At 35.3% G+C, this 21897-nt stretch overlaps 1 protein-coding gene across 1 annotated transcript; it reads right to left on the bottom strand.

The window, feature by feature from the left end:
• Positions 1-1125: 1125 nt before the first annotated feature.
• On the bottom strand, positions 1126-20390 carry LOC132560026 (uncharacterized). The gene is made up of 8 exons (XM_060224684.1): positions 19111-20390; positions 8141-8189; positions 6510-6554; positions 4087-4231; positions 2913-3054; positions 1966-2034; positions 1480-1574; positions 1126-1175 (listed from the first exon to the last, which is right to left on the bottom strand). The coding sequence occupies exons 1-8, from the start codon at positions 20388-20390 to the stop codon at positions 1126-1128; spliced, it is 1875 nt and encodes a 624-aa protein (XP_060080667.1).
• Between the last annotated feature and the right edge of the window lie 1507 nt (positions 20391-21897).

Consider the following 21897-nt stretch of genomic DNA (forward strand, 5'->3'; position numbering starts at 1 on the left):
TGACGATCATGGCAGCCATTTTGAATGTGGCAAGTAGTGGTAACAAAATGGCCATTAGGAGTCCCAGTTTATTTTAGGATCAATAGGGACCGTGCTCTACTCACTAACAGGGGATGTGTCTCCTGATGAGTAGGGATAACAAGAAATTACGAACATACAGACTGATTGGCGTTGGATGACAAATCCTTATATATAGATATATCTATTGACCTTGGATCAATTTCAACCTAAAAGCAAGATTGACCAACTTTCATTGATAGTTCTCAACATGGCTGGTTACAGCCTAATAACACTGCCGGGAACTACCACAAAAATACAATATTGCACTTCTACCCTCTCACACCAGGATAATCCCACAAAATATACTAATGTTATATATAGATTCCTATGGGAACAAGTCAACATATCACAATAGCCTCACAACACATGTAAGTAAATAAAGACTGTTTGATTTAAAAAAAAAACCAGTACCTTAGATAAAATGATGCTCCAGTTCAACAGATTCCAAAATTGAAATAAAAAAATGGCACATCATTTCACATGAAGAATGATTTTGATCACCCAACAGCTTCGCCCTCAATGAGTGTGAGCCTACATTACCATATTTGGTTTGATCTAATTACAATTTTTTATGTTGGTCTGATGAAGGTAAAATATCTTTCTACAACCACAAGTGATTAAAGCTAGATTCTTTGACTAAAACTAAGACAGTCTTGTAATCCCAAAGTTCTTACAAGGGTGAAATCCAAAGCCAATTATGAATTCTAATGGATTTTGAATTACTTTTTTTTGATAAATATGACTTATCAGCATCCTCTTAGAGGTTTGGAGAAGAACGTTGATAGAATTTTATGATTACGTTTATTTAAATTGAAAATTTCAAAACGATGTATATTATGACATTATTTGTATATTATTCATCTTTATCGCTAAAAATTAAAAAAAAAAAAAAAAAACTGAAAAAAAAAAATATCACAAATAATTAACTGAACATTGCCAACATGAGTATTGTACACATGAGATCAGTCAATTTTTATCATCAGTTGGGAGGGTATGTAGATAGGAGATGAGATTTATTTAAATGTACCGCTATACATATCACAAAGACCTAAACATTCCAAAGTTCTATGCTTCTTTCAGCTTTTCCACATTATCTCTCAGCATCTGAACTTGTTCTGAAAGAAACCAAAATTAGAAGTCATTATTTTTTGTTTTTCAAAAAGATGGTTTTCTGTAACTGCTGCAATATGTATTATTAAATTTTTAATGTTTGAAAAATAAATCTTTTGAAACTCAGTAATTAATTTCTTTTCACAAAAATTCAAAATTAATACATGAGCAATGTGATATTTTTCTTTAAATCCGAAAACTGATGTAAGGTAGCTCAAAAAATAATCCAACTATGTTTAAGGAGACTGCAGTGCGTAACAAACTTAGATGAATTTCGCCTTCAGATTTACAAGAGTTGTGTCCCCTCACCTTCTCTCAGATTGGCAATGGTCGATTGCTTCCTGAGAAATTCCAAACAAAGATCCTTGTTTAGTCCAAAAGATCTCATGTTGCACGTGAATGTCCTGTAAATAAAAAATGAATATAATCAAAACAAACAAACATTTTTCTTTAAATATGAAAGAAAACATCATTTCATACAACAATTACATGATTTGTCAGGAGCAGATTTAAACACAAGTATTTGACACAAATCCAATACTAATAATACAAATGTATGGACCGTGAGTCAGGAATCCGTTCCAAACCCCGTGAATTTAAACAGGCTGAGTAAATCTATCAACTATTCATTATCCTAAATATTATTATTATTTTTTTTAAAGTTTTATACTAAAACATAATGTCCTATATATGAATAGTCTTCAGTGTTATTCAGTTTACTGGGAAAAAAGATTGACGACAACATTATTTCTTTCCACTTGGAAGACCTCTATGACCTTGCGGGTCGGACCTTACCCAAGCTGTCCGAAGGTGATGTTTTCTTGGAATTGTTTATCGTCCGTCTGGGCTTGGTCAGTTTCTTGACTGTTACAGAAATAAAAATAGAGCTTATAAAGTCATCTGCATATCTGATGAAATTTATCTTTTGAGAAATATATCACAACACATCCTTTTAAGCCAAGACTGGACATCATCCTGAACAAGATTCAATCCCTAAAATGGGGAGAGACGAGATGTAAATTTGAAAATTTCATTCAATGTTTGATGACACGAGATGAATTAAGAAACAATGCGTCTTTCTTTTAAGGAATAGAATCAAGAGATGATTTCTGTCATGAAGTGACAGTTACTATAGACAGTGGGTTTGGCTGAAACGATGTGTCAGATTCCGTTTCCAAAAGACATTAAAGACATCAGCACCAAAAAACAAGGATGAATATTCATATAAGTTTTGTCAAATATGTATAGATAATGTTATTGATGGCTGACTACAGAATACAAAGTGTATTGGCTCCAAGTTAACAAACGGGAGTACATTATCATTCTGAGACAGAACAGACACCAATAATACATTCTTTTTGAGAGAAAAAAAACGGAATGTTCTATATCAGTAAAACTAAAAAAAACTTATTTTAAGTGTGTTAAAGGCTTCATTTACAAAGTATATAATTGTAATATTTATTGAGTGATAAGCCCATGCCTGGTAATAAGCCCACTTATTACTGTCCAGCAGAATTCTAATAAAAACCATTTTATTGTCCCCCATTCCTAATCCTAGAGTCCGGAATTGTATAAATCTTTATTGAACCCCCGGGCTTATTACAAGACAAACATGTTACACTACTTACAAACAAATTATCTGAGTTTAATAAAAGTTCCCTAACGTGAATGGTTCAACTCCATTCACTGACTGTGCAATGTATAACAGGTTAATGGAGAATCAATGACAGAGGGCTATATACCTTGTACACATGGGCTGTCTGGCTCGCTCACACTGTACAGCGTCAAAGAAAGCCGCATTCCAGAAGCGTAAAGACTGCCATATTGGTTGTTCTCTTAGAAAGCTGTATAAAAAGTTACGCCCACTAACGTTACCATGGTGACCTGTAATTACAAAATCGCCTTCAATTTAAGTCTATCTACATATGGTTATGACACATCTGCGTTTGTTTCAAGAAGGGAAATTCTTGACTCAATTACAACTGCATATATAGCAATATATTGCATTTTCTTTTGATCATATGGTGACATACAATCATCTTTTGGTTCAGGTGTTGTGAATTTAAAGTACATTTACAAACTCAGTAGATCATGTCGTACAATCCAAGCTAATGTTATACTGTAAGATCCTATATTGTATCCTGTTATGTGGACACATAAATTGGTGGATGTATACATCTCAACAAATCTGCTTTAGGATAATTCTAACAACAGTTGGCGTATGAATTAGTGTGTTAAGAGTATTCCAAATCTGATGAAAATAAGTCTTCCACAAAAATTAGTGATCTTGCAGAACTGTGATTTGGGAAATTCTTGTGTAGTGTTATTTTAAGAATTTTTAGAAAAAATGAAAATGTCTTTTTTTATTTTCAAATCTTTAATTTTAGGTACCTGTTATATGCTGTTCTAATGTTACCAAATATGTATTTTTTTTTACAGTTTTTTTGAAAATTTAATTTCTGACATTAAAGTCACTGACAAATTTGTCTAAATCAAGCAAAAAAAAAAAAAAAAAAAATTCACGATTTAACATTTGACATTGCAACAGTACTGACTATTAAACCAAGGAACTTTGGGAGATATGACCTTTCTGCTTTTGTGATCTTGACCTTTCTGTGACCTTGAACAATCTCATTCTGTTACCTTCAACATAATATTTTTTTTAGTTAATATTTTCCATTTCCCATCAACAATAAAAATGAGGCTATAAATAGACTGATAAAGGGAAGGTCCAATCAAAACGCCGATAGGTTTTATCATAAATTCTTCATTCGGAATAGTGGTAACTACAAAAAAATGGACATACTCAGTGTAAACAATGCATCTCTGATATCATTAATTTATAATATAAGCAATTTGAATATGGTCGACAGGTAAAAATCAGGTCAATTTTGCAAAATAGTGGTATGTTCTCACTTTCATAGAAGAAGGTAAAGCACATGTTCATCAGAGACTTTGCTGGGGAGAAATCTTCGGCTTCATTACACTCGAATAGAACAACCGCAAAGTACTGCACCAACTGGAAGAATATCTGCTCCGAAACATTTTTGATGTGGACTCTCTGAAACATATTTACGGTACAAAATAAATGATCACAGCACAGCATCCTGTTTATTTCAAGGTTCATTGTGTAATTTGACGTCAGTTTCACATGAATCAATTTCAATCAACATCCTTGTGATCTGACCTTTGACCTTTTTGTGGTTAAAACCCCATTATTCTTTCTTACTGCAAAAAGTTAGTGTTGCCAACCTAGGATCATATTCCTTAAATATCAAAGGTGACAGGATGTTTTAAGCGTCATCAAGGAATAAGCCATATAATCAATTCTATTGTATAGTTTTCACATCTGTATGTATTAAGATGGTGTCCTGTGTTATATTCAGGATGTGGCCTATATCAGTCTGACCTGATAAAATCTGGTGAATTGGTGACACTGGAAATATATGCCGAACTGTTGTCATTTTTCATGATGATGTAGAAACTGATATTTCATGGGTGTCAACTGTCTAAAAAAAACCTTTAAAACTATACATCAAAATATATGTGTGGATTTTTTTTGCACTGATTTACAGGAACATCTCTACAACATAAACTTTGTATGTTACACGTGTATCAAACATTCTTCGATATATCGTTGAAAAAAAATCTAGCTGCTTTGTCTTGTACAGAAACAAGATGACTAAATGTGTAATATATTGGCTGAAATCAAAGTGTGTTTTTAAGTTTTAAGGCAAAAAGGACACCATCTTGGACGGGAAAATGTAGACAAAAATTTATTTCCCACCATCTTTTTTATAATGGTTTGTCTTGGATACAGGTATTATTTTCCAATGTGACATTAATGACCAATTTCTCGGTTTCTTTTTTCCCAGATGGTAGATAGTACTCTGTCAGGGTGTGTTAGATATTTAGTAGATTCAAGTTGGATTTGGGTGCCATCTTGTATTTTGCAGTATATGCTGACATTTTGATGAAGCACCATTGTATATATATATTGTACATAAGATTTTCTTAAATAGGTTTTATTCATGCAATATTTATAATACGAGATGTTGATTTTTTTTTACAAAAATTCTGCATGGTTTGATAAAATTAAAGATTCAAAAATCTCATATGCAATAGAAAAGTTAAAGATTCTGTTTATCACAGAGCTTATAAACTTTCTCAAAAATTCCTGAAAACAGCACCATATGAGATTGATACAGAATCTGAATAGGTGATATTCTCACTTTATACCACTTTCTTTGATGAAGTCACAATATATATGACATCATGAAGTTATGACATCACAATGAAATCAATAGGAACCTTCAGCCAATCATAGCTCTTCTAGGTCATATGACATGTGTGTAACAACAAAAGTTTATTTCGTGGTTGGTATAACACTAATGATAGGCTTGTTATGTGGTGACAAAACTTAATTATCAATTGCATTGTTCTGCATTCAAAAAAAAAAAAGAAAAAAAATTTAACCCTATGAAGAAAAATATGCTTCATTCCACTAGACCATGAATGCCAAGCTGCCAAGTCTTTCTCCACCAATGAAGTCTAGAAATAAGTTGTAATTCTTATTTACAGTGGAGACTTTATACAATATCACGCAGAGGAAAAGAGAGCATTAGATAACAAAATGTCTGTTGAGATCCTAAATGACTTCGGATCTTTCATCTTTGACACGTCATCAGGTGACCGTCTGCTTCTATTGTCTCAGCCACTTATTGCGGTGAGTGACAGAAAGAATCAACATGGTGTGCGTTATCTGTTTAGACTTTGTCGTGGAAATCCCTAGCGTATTCATGTTGTCTAGTAACGTATACTTTCCGATCAACCATTGGATAAATCTAATCTGAGAAACCTTTCTGGTTAGTTTAGCTAAATAAGGACACCATTCACAGCTGCCACCTTTGATTACACATAAACACAAACATGTTCTCGCTTTCTTTTCCACTGGGAAAAAATTCCAACTCTCTATGGTAACATATACCAAACGTTGCTGAAAAGTTGAAGTAAAGGTTATTTTCAAAGGAATTTTTCCAAATTTGTATTTTAAAGGGAATTTGGAATAAAAATTGGTATTAGATAATGAAATTACCAGAAAACTTTATTGTTTGTATAAAAAATTTGTTGGGGAAAAACTGTCCTGTTAGCTTCATTTGTTTTGTTTTGTTTTTTTTTTGTATGAAACAATGAATATTTGAAAACTGAGATTGAGAAAAAGTTCAATCTGAAAGTGTAATATCGAAACAGCAAATTCTCCATCATTCATACTAATTTAAGATATTTAATATCAGATGAACGATCAAGTAAAAATAGCCAGAAATACTGAAATGATTTACCTGTGAGTTGACATATCTCGCAAACCACAAACGACCAGGAGCGAACTGTTAAGACAAAATTAATACAGAATTATAGACATTAGTAAACAGTCAATGACAGACACATATCAATAAGCTGTTTAGGAGATAGGAATTACCCACAAGTCGTGGCAGTGATTACCATGTTGCTTAGAAATAAGCTCATGTCTGATAATAAGCCCACCCCCATTTAAAGCAGATTTGGTAGAAATGACATCAAATCATCTATGTCTGTATCTTCAGACAAATGACCAGCATGAAGGGTAGTAGCACTGATGTCCAAAGTGTACAAGATGGTTATGAACTGACCAACAAAACACAGTCAAACCGACTGCTGTACATTGTAACCATTTTGTGTTTTTTTTTCTATAATCCGTTTACCATTTTGTCACACTATTTTGACCTTAGTGTACAGAAGATTATAGTACAGCTAAATGTTGGTTAATTTCTTATCCACTTAAACACTACGTAAGTCAGTGCTTGTACGCTCTACACTGGATATTTGTCTGATGAAGGTGACCGTGTCGTCATCAAAACGTCACACTCTAATCTTCTACTGGTTGTGTTATGAGATAAAGGTGACCGTGTTCTCATCGAAACGTCACACTCTAATCTTCTACTGGTTGTGTTATGAGATAAAGGTGACCGTGTTCTCATCGAAACGTCACACTCTAATCTTCTACTGGTTGTGTTATGAGATAAAGGTGACCGTGTTGTCATCGAAACGTCACACTCTAATCTTCTACTGGTTGTGTTATAAGATGAAGGTGACCGTGTCGTCATCAAAACGTCACACTCTAATCTTCTACTGGTTGTGTTATAAGATGAAGGTGACCGTGTCGTCATCAAAACGTCACACTCTAATCTTCTACTGGTTGTGTTATAAGATGAAGGTGACCGTGTTCTCATCGAAACGTCACACTCTAATCTTCTACTGGTTGTGTTATGAGATAAAGGTGACTGTGTTCTCATCGAAATGTCACGCGTTAATCTTCTACTGGTTGTGTTATGAGATAAAGGTGACCGTGTTCTCATCGAAACGTCACACTCCAAACTTATACGGGTTGTGTTGTTTCTATTATATTATTACTAGAGATGATATAAAAACATTTTTATAAAATTAATGCATGTATTTCACCAGCAAAAATGTAATAAATTGTGCCATATGTAACAATATAAAACAAATGTGAACTCCATTACCTTAAAACTTGTGTTCACCAAAAACATCTTTACAATTATGGAAGAAAAACTGATGATACTGCATGCTTTCAAATGTGAAATGGCTTTCTGATTATTTTCCTACTTAGTGTCATCCGTTGATGGCAAATTTGACATGACAGTATCAAATAACTAATCCCCCCAGGTGACTTATACATAGACAAGCTTGCTCGTGAACCTGTCGCTCTGATACCGTAAAAAGATCGATACATGTATATACATTACCCCTGAGAGAGATATTGATAATTCATCAATCAATGGTAATTTCTAAGATAAGTTTTATATCCTTGTATCTACAGAAAGTTACAAATGATTTCACGGTGGGTAGTCAGTGAGTGAATTACAGATCAATTATGCCAGATTATCATAGTATAAAAGTGACTTATTAAACTCACCTGACAGAGTTCCCCAAACTTGGCTTTTTCTGTCTGTGATATGGAATGACTGAAAAGAAAAAAGGAAAACTATGAAAGATTCCTGACAGTGAAGAAAAAAAAATGTTGGGAATTCCAATCAGCGTGCACGTCTCCCAGATACGGGACCAATATCAAGGTGATCACATTACCACCATAACTAAAACTACAATTATCAAAAACACCAAAAATGTAGCATGCTCTTTGAGACCTATGATGATTTCTCTAGTTGTTCGTCTAATCAGGAAAAGTATTAAAAGATGGTGATTTTTGTTTCTCTGCATTAATAGATAAGAACACAGCTGTGAGACGTGAATGTCTGCAATCTTAACCATAATCTGATAGATAACTATAGCAACATCAATCTTAAATATCCACAATCATTTTAAATATCCTGCAATAAGCCCACAACACATCCCTGTATACAACTTGGATCACTGGTGGGCTTATTATGAGACGAATAGTAATGCTTCTGTACACTGGTGGGCTCATTGCAAAACCAATGGTAATGCTATTGAACACCAATAAACACTGATGGGCTTATTACCAGGCATGGGCCCACTGTTGGGTAGATATTATTTAAGTATAATAACAGTGGGCTTATTACCAGACATGGGCTTATTAGTGGATACATACTTATCACAAATCATGGAAGTTATAACAAAGATATATTAGTATATAAACAAGACAACTGAGTAGGACTTGTTGGTTAATTCTATTGTCCAACAATTAATAAGGGTGGACTTATTACCAAGCACAGGCTTATTCTTGGACAATGTGATTTACAAATGTTGCACCGTTTCATTAAATGCTCTTCACGCAAACCTTGCTGTGTCTGCATGTTTGCTAATTTAAGATCATGATGCATCATTACACAGACATCGGCTAAATGACACTAAACAAGATCACATGCCATATTTAATAACACACAGGGATACGGTAAAATTGATTTTATTACACGCAATGGTCCTTATCTCTTATTAAACACACAGTCATTAATGTAGCTGTTTCTTCTCTCGTCGTTCAATACCCACTCAAACATGGTTGCATGTTATTTGTACGCGGGTAGAAATGTCACTGATCATTCTGCTACTTTATCACAGCTAGTTTAGTTGTTTGGTACACTCTATCTGCTTTCTCTCCTATTTCTATAATCAATATCTTTTTTGCTGGTTTAAATCGATTATTGATTAATTTTGATGTAGAGAACAATTTCTCTGATGTTTTAATAGATTATTATTAACGGGTATATATATATTTGAAATCTGACAGCAATTTTGAAAGTCATGGGGTTGATGTTGGATTTTGAATATATGGATTGTTACTTGCTTTTTAATTAATGTAGGCAGCAGTCTAGTTTTGCAAAAGTCTTAACAAGCTCTTCTGGATTTAGGGTAGATCTATTTACAATGCTTTCAACTGTTGCCAATATTTAAGAAAGAAACCATTTAGATGTGATTCCAAATTCAAATTCACAATTCCAAAAAAATTTTGACTTTCAAGTTTCATTGTAAAAGTTGATGGCTGTCTCACTGAACATCATACTGGAGGCCCACCACTATTGTTATTTAATGTCTTCCCATACATGTGATTTTGGGAGGCTTTGATATGTTTCATTCTATGTAAGCCTTTGTGATAATGCACAATTGAAGGCCTCACCCACCCATACTGTACATCATACTGACAACAGACAAACCTATTGCTTTTTTAGCCTACACTCATATCTATTATACGACCTTGTGTATTGGGGAGAAAGTTGGATTTAATTATATCAACATTTTTAAGCATTGCACTCAATTTGAGAACACTTATTCAGAAGTTCGTATGTAAACATGACTATATTTGGGAATAATATTTCAATGATGATACTGCATATAATCTTTTTTCCTTTCAACTTTGACGACAAACTGTTATATTTACATATTTAGACAAAATGGCTTGCCGCAGGTAAAGACCGGATGTTACATCTACATAATACATGTAACTGTGAGTATCTGAGTGTTAGGCTCTGGTGACACAACAATGGCTGCCAATATCGTATACCAAATCCCCATCAGATAATGCATTGACATCCCATCAGCCTAAAAACTATCTTATGTTATTTGTAATTAAAGTTCTCAAAGACAGGCAATTTATCAACAAGTGCAGCACACCGTGTTACCGCAATCGCTGAGCTAAGTAAGGATGACATGGTGGCTTCATGCGACAGGAAGTTGCTGTGCAACAGGTCAGTGAACATCGCGAATAATTACTGATTTAATTGACAGGGCAGGAGCATATTTACTTCTAGAAAAAGGTTCCCATGGCCTCTACCAGCTGATGTGAGGTTTCAGTGATCACTTCAGCTTAAGGGAAGAAACGTGTCTTAATTATATTAAAATAATAACATTTACCATATTTTATCTTGTCTGGTATTAAGCCCACCCATTTATATTCCTGTTTAGAAAAACTACCAAGTACAGCTAATTGATTGTCCTGTAAATAAGCCATTTAACTCATAACGACCACTGTTCATTAGCATTGCCAACAAATTTTATTTCGATATCCTGTAATAAGCCCATCCCCTGACTTTGAGGCAGAGATAATGTGTTGGTCCCGTGGGCTGATTGCAGGGAGAAAACAATACATTTGTGAAAATAAGTATTGTGTTTAAAGTTCCTTGTCTGGGGTTGATCTCACAAATATCATTCGCTCTTTTGTTAAAGCTGTATAATTGCCCTCCGGGCTTATTATATTATAACAAAATAATTTTTTTAAAAGTGATTCATGTATGTCTACATCAAAATAACAAATACAACCAAAACTGTAAAAACGGAATCACGATATTGGACAAGATTGGCTGATGCAGGCAGTTGTCATATAGAAATTTGTTAAAAGCATCAATGATTTTTTTCCCCTAGGTTTCAAAATTGCTTTGTTCTAATTCAATCGCATCGAATCTAAAAATGTTTTCATATAAATTAGGACTGGAGGCTTAGAGGCGCATTTCTAAATCAATTGCCAATGAACTTTCCATAAAGGGAGTGGCGACAGTGATACTGTTGATCAGGGCGACAGGGAGAAAATCATCTCTGTAAATGAGCATCGTAATTATCTTGTCAGAACAACATGTACAGTAAAGCAGAACGTAGTGGCAGGTGGGATGCATGTTGTTTCTGATCTGCTGGGAAATCACTTTAAAGCAATGTTGCGAAAAATATCCATGACCAGAGAGAGATGAGATATCGTATCCATCGTCAAATTAAGCCCAGGGTGCAGCACATTAATTCTTACAGAGTCATTGGGTGGGCTTATTACAGGACCATAAAATAACATTAGATTTTTAGTTTACTGTCAGCAATATACATGGGAGAGGTTACAAACCAATGACATAGCACCACAGATAACAAATAAGAGAGGCAGTTTTTAAACTTAGATTTTGATGTATGATAATAGAAATGATAGATGTTATCTGGAATGATGTCATATGGCAATAACAAATGGCTTAAACTAACTGCCAAACAGGAATTGGAATGTTTCAATAAGTGATGGATCTAAATTGGATTTCAGGCAATATGTCAAATAGTTTATGAAATCATCAATCTATTGAAGCAATGAGATATTGTGGACTTAATAACGAAGATTCTCTTGTCATTTTCTACACCTTTAACAATTTTCAGGACATTTCCCTGACAACATTTATGTAATTGACATCAATATGATGTCAATTACATGAGTATGATAAAAAAAAAAACCTCAACATCCCGGAGGCTGTTTTTCTTTTATTCCTCAAAGTGTATCGTCAACACGATTTGATCCCTATGCGGCCATCACGAGGACGATTGTAACAAACACAAACATGAAACCAAGGAAACAAATTGCAGGTAACAAAACATTCCGTCAAAACGAACAACATATAGTAATGAAAATTATCTTATTGGAAAAGTAAATAAAATTTTTTAGAGAAACAACGCAAGTATCAACCGCAACAAGCGCAGGATAAGTTGGTTGTGAGTTTAATTCGTCTAGTCGACCGGTTTCGCCCGAGCTATGTGGGCTTCATCAGGACAGCGAATGTAAGAAAATTACCCTTGAAGTACTAAAAATGTGGGCTTGGTTATATTGTGACATAATAATAAGAGTCACGTGCGCTATCATATATAGTGTCCATAACGGTTATAGTTAGCACAGTTCATTATAGATAGTGGTGTCTAGGAAGTTAACCTCGTTATCGCCGATATCCAAGGTAAACTTAGGCGTCGGTTGATACTTGCTTTGTTTGTCCCTATTCCTCAATCGCCCTGCATACCGGATGGTATCCAATCAAGGGATATCAGGAACAACCTACCCACATCTAAAAACACGGCGTTGGCTCTAACCCATGGAGTTATTGTAAATTTTTTAGAGGATTTAAAAATGCCATAAATACTATATACAGAGATCGATTCATCAATAAGGATCTCTATTAAATACCACATGGTGTCCATTCAGGAACATGCCGATTTCCTAGATGTCTTCAGCGTTGATTCTTCCTATTTTAGTTTTCTCAAGTTATGGAATAGTACTTCTAGACACTTTGATGTTATACACAGTGAATACAGTGTTACAGTTTTTTTCCCCATCAGGGTATAGTTTTTGCTAAGTATTTGCAATATTAAACAAGGAAAGATTTACACAATATACAATTACTTCCTTCTCATCAATGGCAAATATATAACTTGGCAAAAATAAGATATTCTGTTTCGAGACGAATGGGAAAATTTGTGTTAGGCAAAATAGTCTGTTATATGGTATTATGCATATAAGGGTGGGCTCATTACCGGACAGATATGGTGGTTACTAAAATGTGATATAGCTATTTCAAACCTATGATATATCAAAGAGAGGCTCCTGACAACTCATGTTTCATGATCTATATCAGATAAAAATTAGGTCACAGTAATCTATGTTTAGATATAACACGATTAGAAATGAAATTTTCTAATCAGGCTGTGAACAAGGTATTCAATATCATCTTAGAACAGAAAGAGGTCACTATGACCTAATTCTTGCATTACATATTTTTGTTAACTGAAGATCAGTCCTTGAAAAAATCATAGCTGTTGGTAGTACTTTAATAAATCAATCCAAACCACAAAATTCTACAGGGAATTTGTGTAGAACTGAAATTGATATGGGTGGGCTTATTACCAGACATGGGGTTATTGTATAAAATTAAAGACGGTTTTCTTCCCATAAACATCTTGAATTGTGTAATGTTAAGACAACTGTTAATGATTTTGATGTGACAACTTGACATAAATATTCTCAGAGAAGGCCTATAAACATTGAGGTTACCTTTGATGTCTTAAATGGGTTAATAAATAGGACACATTAACCTAATTTTGGAGCGAATTCTTAAGATATACAACCAATGAAATCCCTAACTCAGGCCTCTCAAGCCCAGAGCCTGTCAGAACTTAAAAACCATTGACTGGCTTAACAGCTCATGGAATGGAAGGCAAGATAATTACTCTCATATTGGAAGCAAAACACACAGATTATCACAATACATTACACTTTTTTGATGAAAAATCGATGTGGGATTTTAAATGAAATTTATCAATAAACCCAGCAGGTGAATACACACCTAGTCCATACAAAATTAATGGATTGTTAAAGATCCCTTTACAAACAGGTTCTCAGAACACCATTATGAATCAATACTTCAGCAAACTTTTTATACTGTAACTATTCAGTAATAAGCCCACCTATTTATTTATTGTATACAGTAGAAATACATACAAATGCCTTTTCAATGATCTGTAATAAGCCCGGGACACTGGCCCATGACTTTGAGCCACTGTTTAACTGTGAATAAATGCTTTTTCTTTGCTCTGTGATATACCCATCCTTTGACTATGAGTCACCCGACAAATGCCCTTTCCATGTTCTGTAATAAGCCCATCCACACTGACTCTGATCCAAGGTTTGATATGTAGCCTCCACCTTCTTTCCCTGGGCTTTTTGTAAGATAAATACTGTTATTATGAAAGAAAGCAAACCCCGATAAAAAATTTCTATGTACAAGAATCTGTCATTATTGATTAGATCTGTTCGTGGATGGCATTTCATCCCAACTCAGGAAATGGAATATTTCCGATTATCTATATTTCAGATTGTCACAGACAATAAATATGCCCGCTAACAGACAGATTGTAATTTCATATTTCAGTGGACGAGGATAAATATGAGCTCTGATGAAAGCAGCTCCATTGTGGTGTTAGTCAGCAATATTGGGTGTAAACAAATCTCATGATAAAATCCATGGTTGTTTTTCTGATCTAGAACATTCTTTGTCGTTTAGTCAGTGAGCTCGTTGATTAGATTTTATTTAGCAACATTTAGCAACTATCCAATATATATGTTTGTGCCTCGCAAGAACTCCATGTATTTATTGCTGTTCAGTTGAATATATGATTGGTTCAGTGTCCTGTAATAAGCCCACCCCATGATTCTGAGTTGCAATAACCTAATGGTACCCTCTGTATATTGAGACATATTACACCCATTTAGTGAAGTGTTTGGAAAGTTGTAGGAGGTAAGTTGAGAAATGGTGTCTGTCTGGATTAAGTGGTTGGGAATCTGGAGGGGTAGGAAAAGGACAGAGCCCCTCTAGATTTATCCTTATAGAAAGGATAGCTGCATGTCTCAAGCTTCCCCTGAATGCCATTCATAAAAATAAAAGATTGATATTGGGTCAGGGTGGAAACTGATTCGTTTTTAGGATGGATGAAAAAAGAGGGGGATGGGAGATTATAAAGTGAACATTTTTAGAAAAAAAGACATTTCTGCTGTGTCCAGAACTGAGTCTAGGGCTTTGTTATGGTAATACCATGACTCTACCTGCAAATGAGCCAATTAAGCATTCTGTATCAGCTGATTGACAGAGAACATCACACTGTGTACAAGTCACACCGACCCATTCCTCTTACACTGGTTTTCCTGAGATTTCCTATTTATCATGACGGGCGACTCTAAAAATACCACAACATGTAGGATTTCGTTTTGGCACCAGCGTAACAGAACAGGAAACCATATTTCTGCTGAGTGCCCTGACAGGCATCCAACGCAGGTCTCTGGTGTGTTATCCGCATCTCTACCAACTGACCCACAGAAGCATGCTCTATAATCTGAGTGACTGTGATCAAATTTATTAAATTTTAAACACCACAGGAACACATTCCTTTCATAGGTTAATGATGAAGGTGAGTAATTGTTGGATAAAATGGACATCTGAAGAGACAAAATAAGAATTTACAGAGATGGGTGAATGAAAGGAAAAGTGACATGTAAATGAGAGGAAAAGTGACATGTGAATGAGAGGAAAAGTGACGGGTGAATGAGAGGAAAAGTGATGGGTGAATGAGAGGAAAAGTGACGGGTGAATGAGAGGAAAAGTGACGGGTGAATAAGAGGAAAAGTGACGGGTGATTGAGAGGAAAAGTGATGGGTGAATGAGAGGAAAAGTGAAGGGTGAATGAGAGGAAAAGTGACATGTGAATGAGAGGAAAAGTGACGGGTGAATGAGAGGAAAAGTGACGGGTGAATGAGAAGAAAAGTGAAGGGTGAATGAGAGGAAAAGTGACGGGTGAATGAGAGGAAAAGTGACGGGTGATTGAGAGGAAAAGTGACATGTGAATGAGAGGAAAAGTGACGGGTGAATGAGAGGAAAAGTGACGGGTGAATGAGAGGAAAAGTGACGGGTGAATGAGAGGAAAAGTGATGGGTGAATGAGAGGAAAAGTGACGGGTGAATGAGAGGAAAAGTGAAGGGTGAATGAGAGGAAAAGTGACGGGTGAATGAGAGGAAAAGTGACGAATGAATGAGAGGAAAAGTGACGGGTGAATGAGAGGAAAAGTGATGGGTGAATGAGAGGACAAGTGGCGGGTGAATGAGAGGACAAGTGACGGGTGAATGAGAGGAAAAGTGACGAATGAATGAGAGGAAAAGTGACGGGTGAATGAGAGGACAAGTGATGGGTGAATGAGAGAAAAAGTGACGGGTGAATGAGAGGAAAAGTGACGGGTGAATGAGAGGAAAAGTGAAGGATGAATGAGAGGAAAAGTGATGAGAGGAAAAGTAACAAATGAATGAGAGGAAAAGTGGGTGAATGAATGAGAGGAAAAAAGTGAAAAAGGGTGAATGAGAGGAAAAGTGATGAGTGAATGAGAGGAAAAGTGACGAGTGAGTGAGAGGAAAAGTGAAGGATGAATGAGAGGAAAAGTGACGGGAGGAAAAGTGATGGGTGAATGAGAGGAAAAGTGACGAATGAATGAGAGGAAAAGTGACGGGTGAATGAGAGGAAAAGTGACGAGTAAATGAGAGGAAAAGTGACGAATGAATGAGAGGAAAAGTGACGGGTGAATGAGAGGAAAAGTGACGAGTGAATGAGAGGAAAAGTGACAAATGAATGAGAGAGGAAAAGTGACGGGTGAAAGGAAAAGTGACGGGTGAGTAAGAGGAAAAGTGACGGGTGAAGGAGAGGAAAAGTGACGAATGAATGAGAGGAAAAGTGACGGGTGAATGAGAGGAAAAGTGACGAGTGAATGAGAGGAAAAGTGACGGGTGAATGAGAGGAAAAGTGACGAATGAATGGGAGGAAAAGTGACGGGTGAATGAGAGGAAAAGTCACGAGTGAATGAGAGGAAAAGTGACGAATGAATGAGAGGAAAAGTGAAGGGTGAATACGGGTACTTCAAAAGACAACAGAATTTGTAAGGGTGTTATAAAGAAGATAAAGTATCATTTAGAAAGATGGGTGAAAGATTGGTGTTCATTCAGAGAGATCATGACAAACATTTCGTGAAAGACCTGGTATGTAAAATCGTTATCTATTTCAATTGTAGCTGTTAATCACATATTCATTTATTCATTACATTACCATAATAATTTGGTAATAAGCCATGTCTTATAATAAGCCCACCCACATATGCACCTTGTTCAGTAGAATCACCCTAATTTGCTCTTTCAGTATTCATTTTTATAAGCCGCCCCCTCCCCCGACATCCCACCACCCCTGACTGAGAACAATAGATGTATAATGTGTCAGACCCTGGACCTCAAGCAGAACAAACATAGTGCGCACAATTAAACTTCGACTACAGATCCATTAGGTGCAATGAATAATTTTGAATGTCCAAAAAAAAACAAAAAAAACTAACACAAATACCACAGCATTGGATTACCTGTAAAAGTATAGCCATTACATTGTGTTTCATGAATAAACATTGATTTGCAATAAACATGCTGGACAAACTTCAATGGGTATTGTAAATCTGAAATCAATGATTTTATTTCTGCACTTTCAACATTAAAACAATGTTGCAGTTGATTCTGTTGCTGGAGAGAGAGGGAGAGAGAGAGATAGAGAGAGAGAGAGAGACAGAGACAGAGACAGAGACAGAGGGACAGAGACAGAGAGAAAGAGACAGAGAGAGAGAGAGAGAGATGGAGAGAGAGGGAGACAGAGAAAGAGAGAGAAGAGAGAGATGGAAAGAGAGAGAGACAGAGAGAAAGAGAGGAGAGAGAGAAAGAGAGAGGGAGAGATAAAGAGAGAGAAACCCATTTATACACAGAAGAAATATATTGTAACTAACATCCGAGTGAAGGATAAATCTGTAGATTACATGAAAATTTAGATAAATATAGAATTGTACACGATTGTATATGTGTATAGAATTTATTAACAAGCTCAATAATTCGATATCACAACCCTTCAGTTGAGTAGCAGATTAAAGAGTGTAAGATTCTATTTATCATATATCTCATATTTCTGAAAAAAAATTCAGCAAGAACTCTTAAATTAATCTCCCGACAGACTTATTTCAAATTTGTAGGTACATTTTTCATTAGAGCTAATGAGACAACCATGTGACATAATCAAGATGCTACTTATTCATGACGTCATGATAATGTCTTTACACATGTGTTTTACAATCTTTATGACATGGATGTATAATGTGACACAACAGGCCAGTTATATGATAAATTTGATGTCATGTATACGAATTATTCTGCTGTATTGGTGCCTATGTTCACCTTTTTTTCACGTTTTGATACTTTGTTACGAAAATAAGAAAAATGATAATGACTATATAATGAAGAAGGCAACTATTGGTTTATCGAGGGATGTAGTGTGATTATAGAAGGAGCTTTTCATAATATCAAAAACCACCTGCAAATTTCTACATAAAAAATTTGCCACAGCTTACACAGGTATACTTGTACAGATATAGAACTCTCTTTAGTTTGTTTTCAATTCAACACCTGTGTTGTTTCATTTCTGCTTTCGCTTGCTGATCTGGAACCACGCTTTTGTTAAGTAAAGTTTTGGCACTTTCTATAAAAGTACTTTAGGAACACATTGTCTGTTCAACATGCTTTTAGCTGTCATTCATACACAGCAGTGTATATGGAATATATTTGACATAGTTCAAGGCTACATGTGTGATCTGAACCCACATAATGTGCTCAACCATCTGTTACAATCACTAAACCCGAATAGCAGACGACAGTTGTAAAGCAGATATGAAAACAAGATACTATTCAGCAAAACAAATTATTTACTTGAAAAATTCATCAATCTACTTGAATCTACATGTGAAACTATATATTGAAAAACTGACCACAAGCAAAAAGATTTTAAATCCCAGTATTACTGATTAAGTCAAATTCCTGTGTGTATATAGTTGACATTTTTATGTACAATGTATACACTGTTTTATTTATACCTACCTCACACTCAATCTTAAAAACTTATCAATCTGCAAATAATATTGAAAAATTATAAAGCATAAAACAGTGACAACTAATTTCAATCAGAAATTTTAATCAAATAAAATCACTTTCTTTGCAAAAAAACAGACACTTGTATATCTACATGCCAATTTACCTACACTTCCTGTTACAAACATATGCTGTATAAAACTTACCTGGTATTGAAGATTTTTTCAACAAATTGCTTCATAAAGCTCATACATTCCAGTGTGATATCATCAGGCTGGCTTTCTATACTGTATGAAGAGCTCCAGGAGTTCTCTGACCCCATTGATCCGGTCCGATGTCGTATCTGATAACCCCCAAAGTCGTTTTCCGAGGAGTCGACACTTGTCTGTTGATCGTAGCCTCCCCACTCTGAACTGTCTATGCTACTAACACTCTGTTCGAGTGAGACACGGTTGTTTGTCACGTTTGGTGTGTTACTATCGGTAACGGTGGGCTGGATCTTTTGTTTATTGTTTAAAATCTCCTTTTCACTTTCCTGGTCATCATCAAAAGACATAAGATCTCCAAGAGGTATCAGACTCCTGCGATTTGAAGTCTTTGTGTCTGGTTCCACCAATGCGCCAACCTGATCTGCAGTCTCGTCATCATGTTCATGTTCAACCTCCTCTGGGGGTGGGACATAATCATCAAAAAGCATTTCGTCCACCGTGCTTGACCTACGCTTTGTTGTTGTAAATTTCGGTGCTCTTGGTCGAGATCCGTTTTTACGGAATACCTCAGAAGGTGTCGACTTCCCTGAATCAGGGGATGATATGGTTGGAGAAGATGGGCTCTTTATGTGTGCAGCACTTACTTTGTGTCTATCGATGAAATTCGACTGGTCGACATGTACATCTGCAACCACTTGATGGTTGTTTCCATTATGGTACTGAATATTATCCTTTTCATTCCGTTCGTTTGCACTTTTTTCTATGAATTGATGATCGTAATGTGATTCAATAGTATCCACTGGTACTTTACCTGTTGGAGAGTAGAGAGGCTCCTCAAAACTCATGTTTATATTGGATAACGAGTGATTGTCCGCGTTTCCACTACTGTCCGAATATCCTGAAGAACTGTCATGGCGGTCACGACCGTATTGAATTTGAACACTTGGGTTTATAGTTGAGGCAAAAGAACTCACAGATTTTGTATCATAATTATCATGGTCTGGAAACAACGTATCTTTTGATTTCTCACTTGTTGGTGTCGGGAGAAAAGTGGGACTATTTTCACCACTGCTTGAATCATAACTACTACTTGAAGACTTTGTCAAACGAGCTCCAACGTTTTCAATCTTGGAGGAAATATTGTTCAATAATCCGTTCTTTTTTGCAACAACTGAGCTAAAAAATCTAGAAGTTCCTTCTGATATACTTGACGATGAAGACCTCTGCTCCTCATCGCTACTTCCTCCTTGTGACAAACGTCTTCGCAGGAAATCCATGTCTGTTAAATGATTTTAAACTCCAAATTCCTGTGTTTTCACCTTTTCAACTTGTCAGCTTTTCGCAATGAAGATCCCACTTCTCATATCTGTAAACAAAAAATCAATGATATATTAGTAAACAAAAAGTAAACAAAAAAATAATGATATATCAGTGAAAAAAAATTCAATGTCATATTTTTCATAGTAGTTAAATATTTGGAATAAAAAAAAATTGAATTTGAGTCATTTTTCAAAAAATTTTGGATTCAAATAAGGGTATACAGTGTGACACATAGCTACCTTTAAGCAAACACTCATCTCACAGTACAAAATGAAGCAAGTTGTTTGACAAGTCATCATCCAGCTATTGTAGGGGCTCCTTCCAACCCCCTAATGAGCTATACCCTAGAAATATTAAAGTCCCATGGCCCTTCCAATTTACTCTGTCATCATGCACATCAAATTGTTTGGCTAACAGCATTTACGGCAAAAAATGTCAAAGTCATGTGGCTATCATACTTACAAAATGTACATAGCACCCGAATCAGTTTTCAAAATATGAATCTGATTTGCATAAACATACCTCCTAATCACATATTCTGAATATGAAAGTATATAAATGTACTTTACCCATATGCAGTCTGTTCTCAACAAATGATCTTGAGACCAGAGAACCTGTTTGGTTGCCATGGTAATTCACCAATTTCACAGTAAACGGATGCACTTTTTCCATCCTACACCTATATATATATAGATATAATTGATTTACCTGTGAGATATCTTATATATATATCGGTCCCTACCTTCTGTTTACGTTATCCTATGTCTGCTACCATAATGTCAATTGTCCCTAAATAACGCTAAAACATCTCTGTTAAATTTTTCATAACAAGATGTACAGCGAGTGTTATAACAATAATGGCATTCATGTAGGACAATGAACGACATGCTGATATGAAATAAGAAAATACTTTCTGTAGGCTGTTTTCCAAGTTGATAGAAAATCCACTGTGCTTATGTAACTTTGCAAGTAAAACAAAAACAAAGCAGTCAAATTTTCATTAAGGAGTTTTGATACAAAAGATTACAGTTTTGACAAGCTTACTTACTGCAAATATTTTTTTTTTGGAGGGCTAAAATTTTCACAGTTAATTGCATGAATAACATTGACAAACTGGCCAACATATCATATATATCAGCGGAAATGAAACACATGAAAACATTTCATACGAGTAATACAATCTTTACCTAATTACAAAATTAGGAGTTTCTTTGGTTCATGCAAAATTAAGACCTTCCTTGTTTAGTACAAAATTCTAACTTTCCTTGTTTTTCACAGAATTGGAATTTTCCTTGGTTCATACAGAATTGGAATTTTCCTTGTTTAGCACAAAATTGGGACTTTCCTTGTTTTTCACAGAATTGGAATTTTCTTCGTTGTAAAGACCAGTATATTGGTACAGAAAACTGGGATGTTGAATGGACAGCCACTAAACAAAATGTCACAATGACCTCGGATCACCAA

The sequence above is a fragment of the Ylistrum balloti genome, unplaced genomic scaffold (genome assembly GCF_031769215.1).
Source record: "Ylistrum balloti isolate Yb309-2 unplaced genomic scaffold, AGI_CSIRO_Ybal_v1 Utg371002, whole genome shotgun sequence".
Taxonomy (NCBI): domain Eukaryota; kingdom Metazoa; phylum Mollusca; class Bivalvia; order Pectinida; family Pectinidae; genus Ylistrum; species Ylistrum balloti.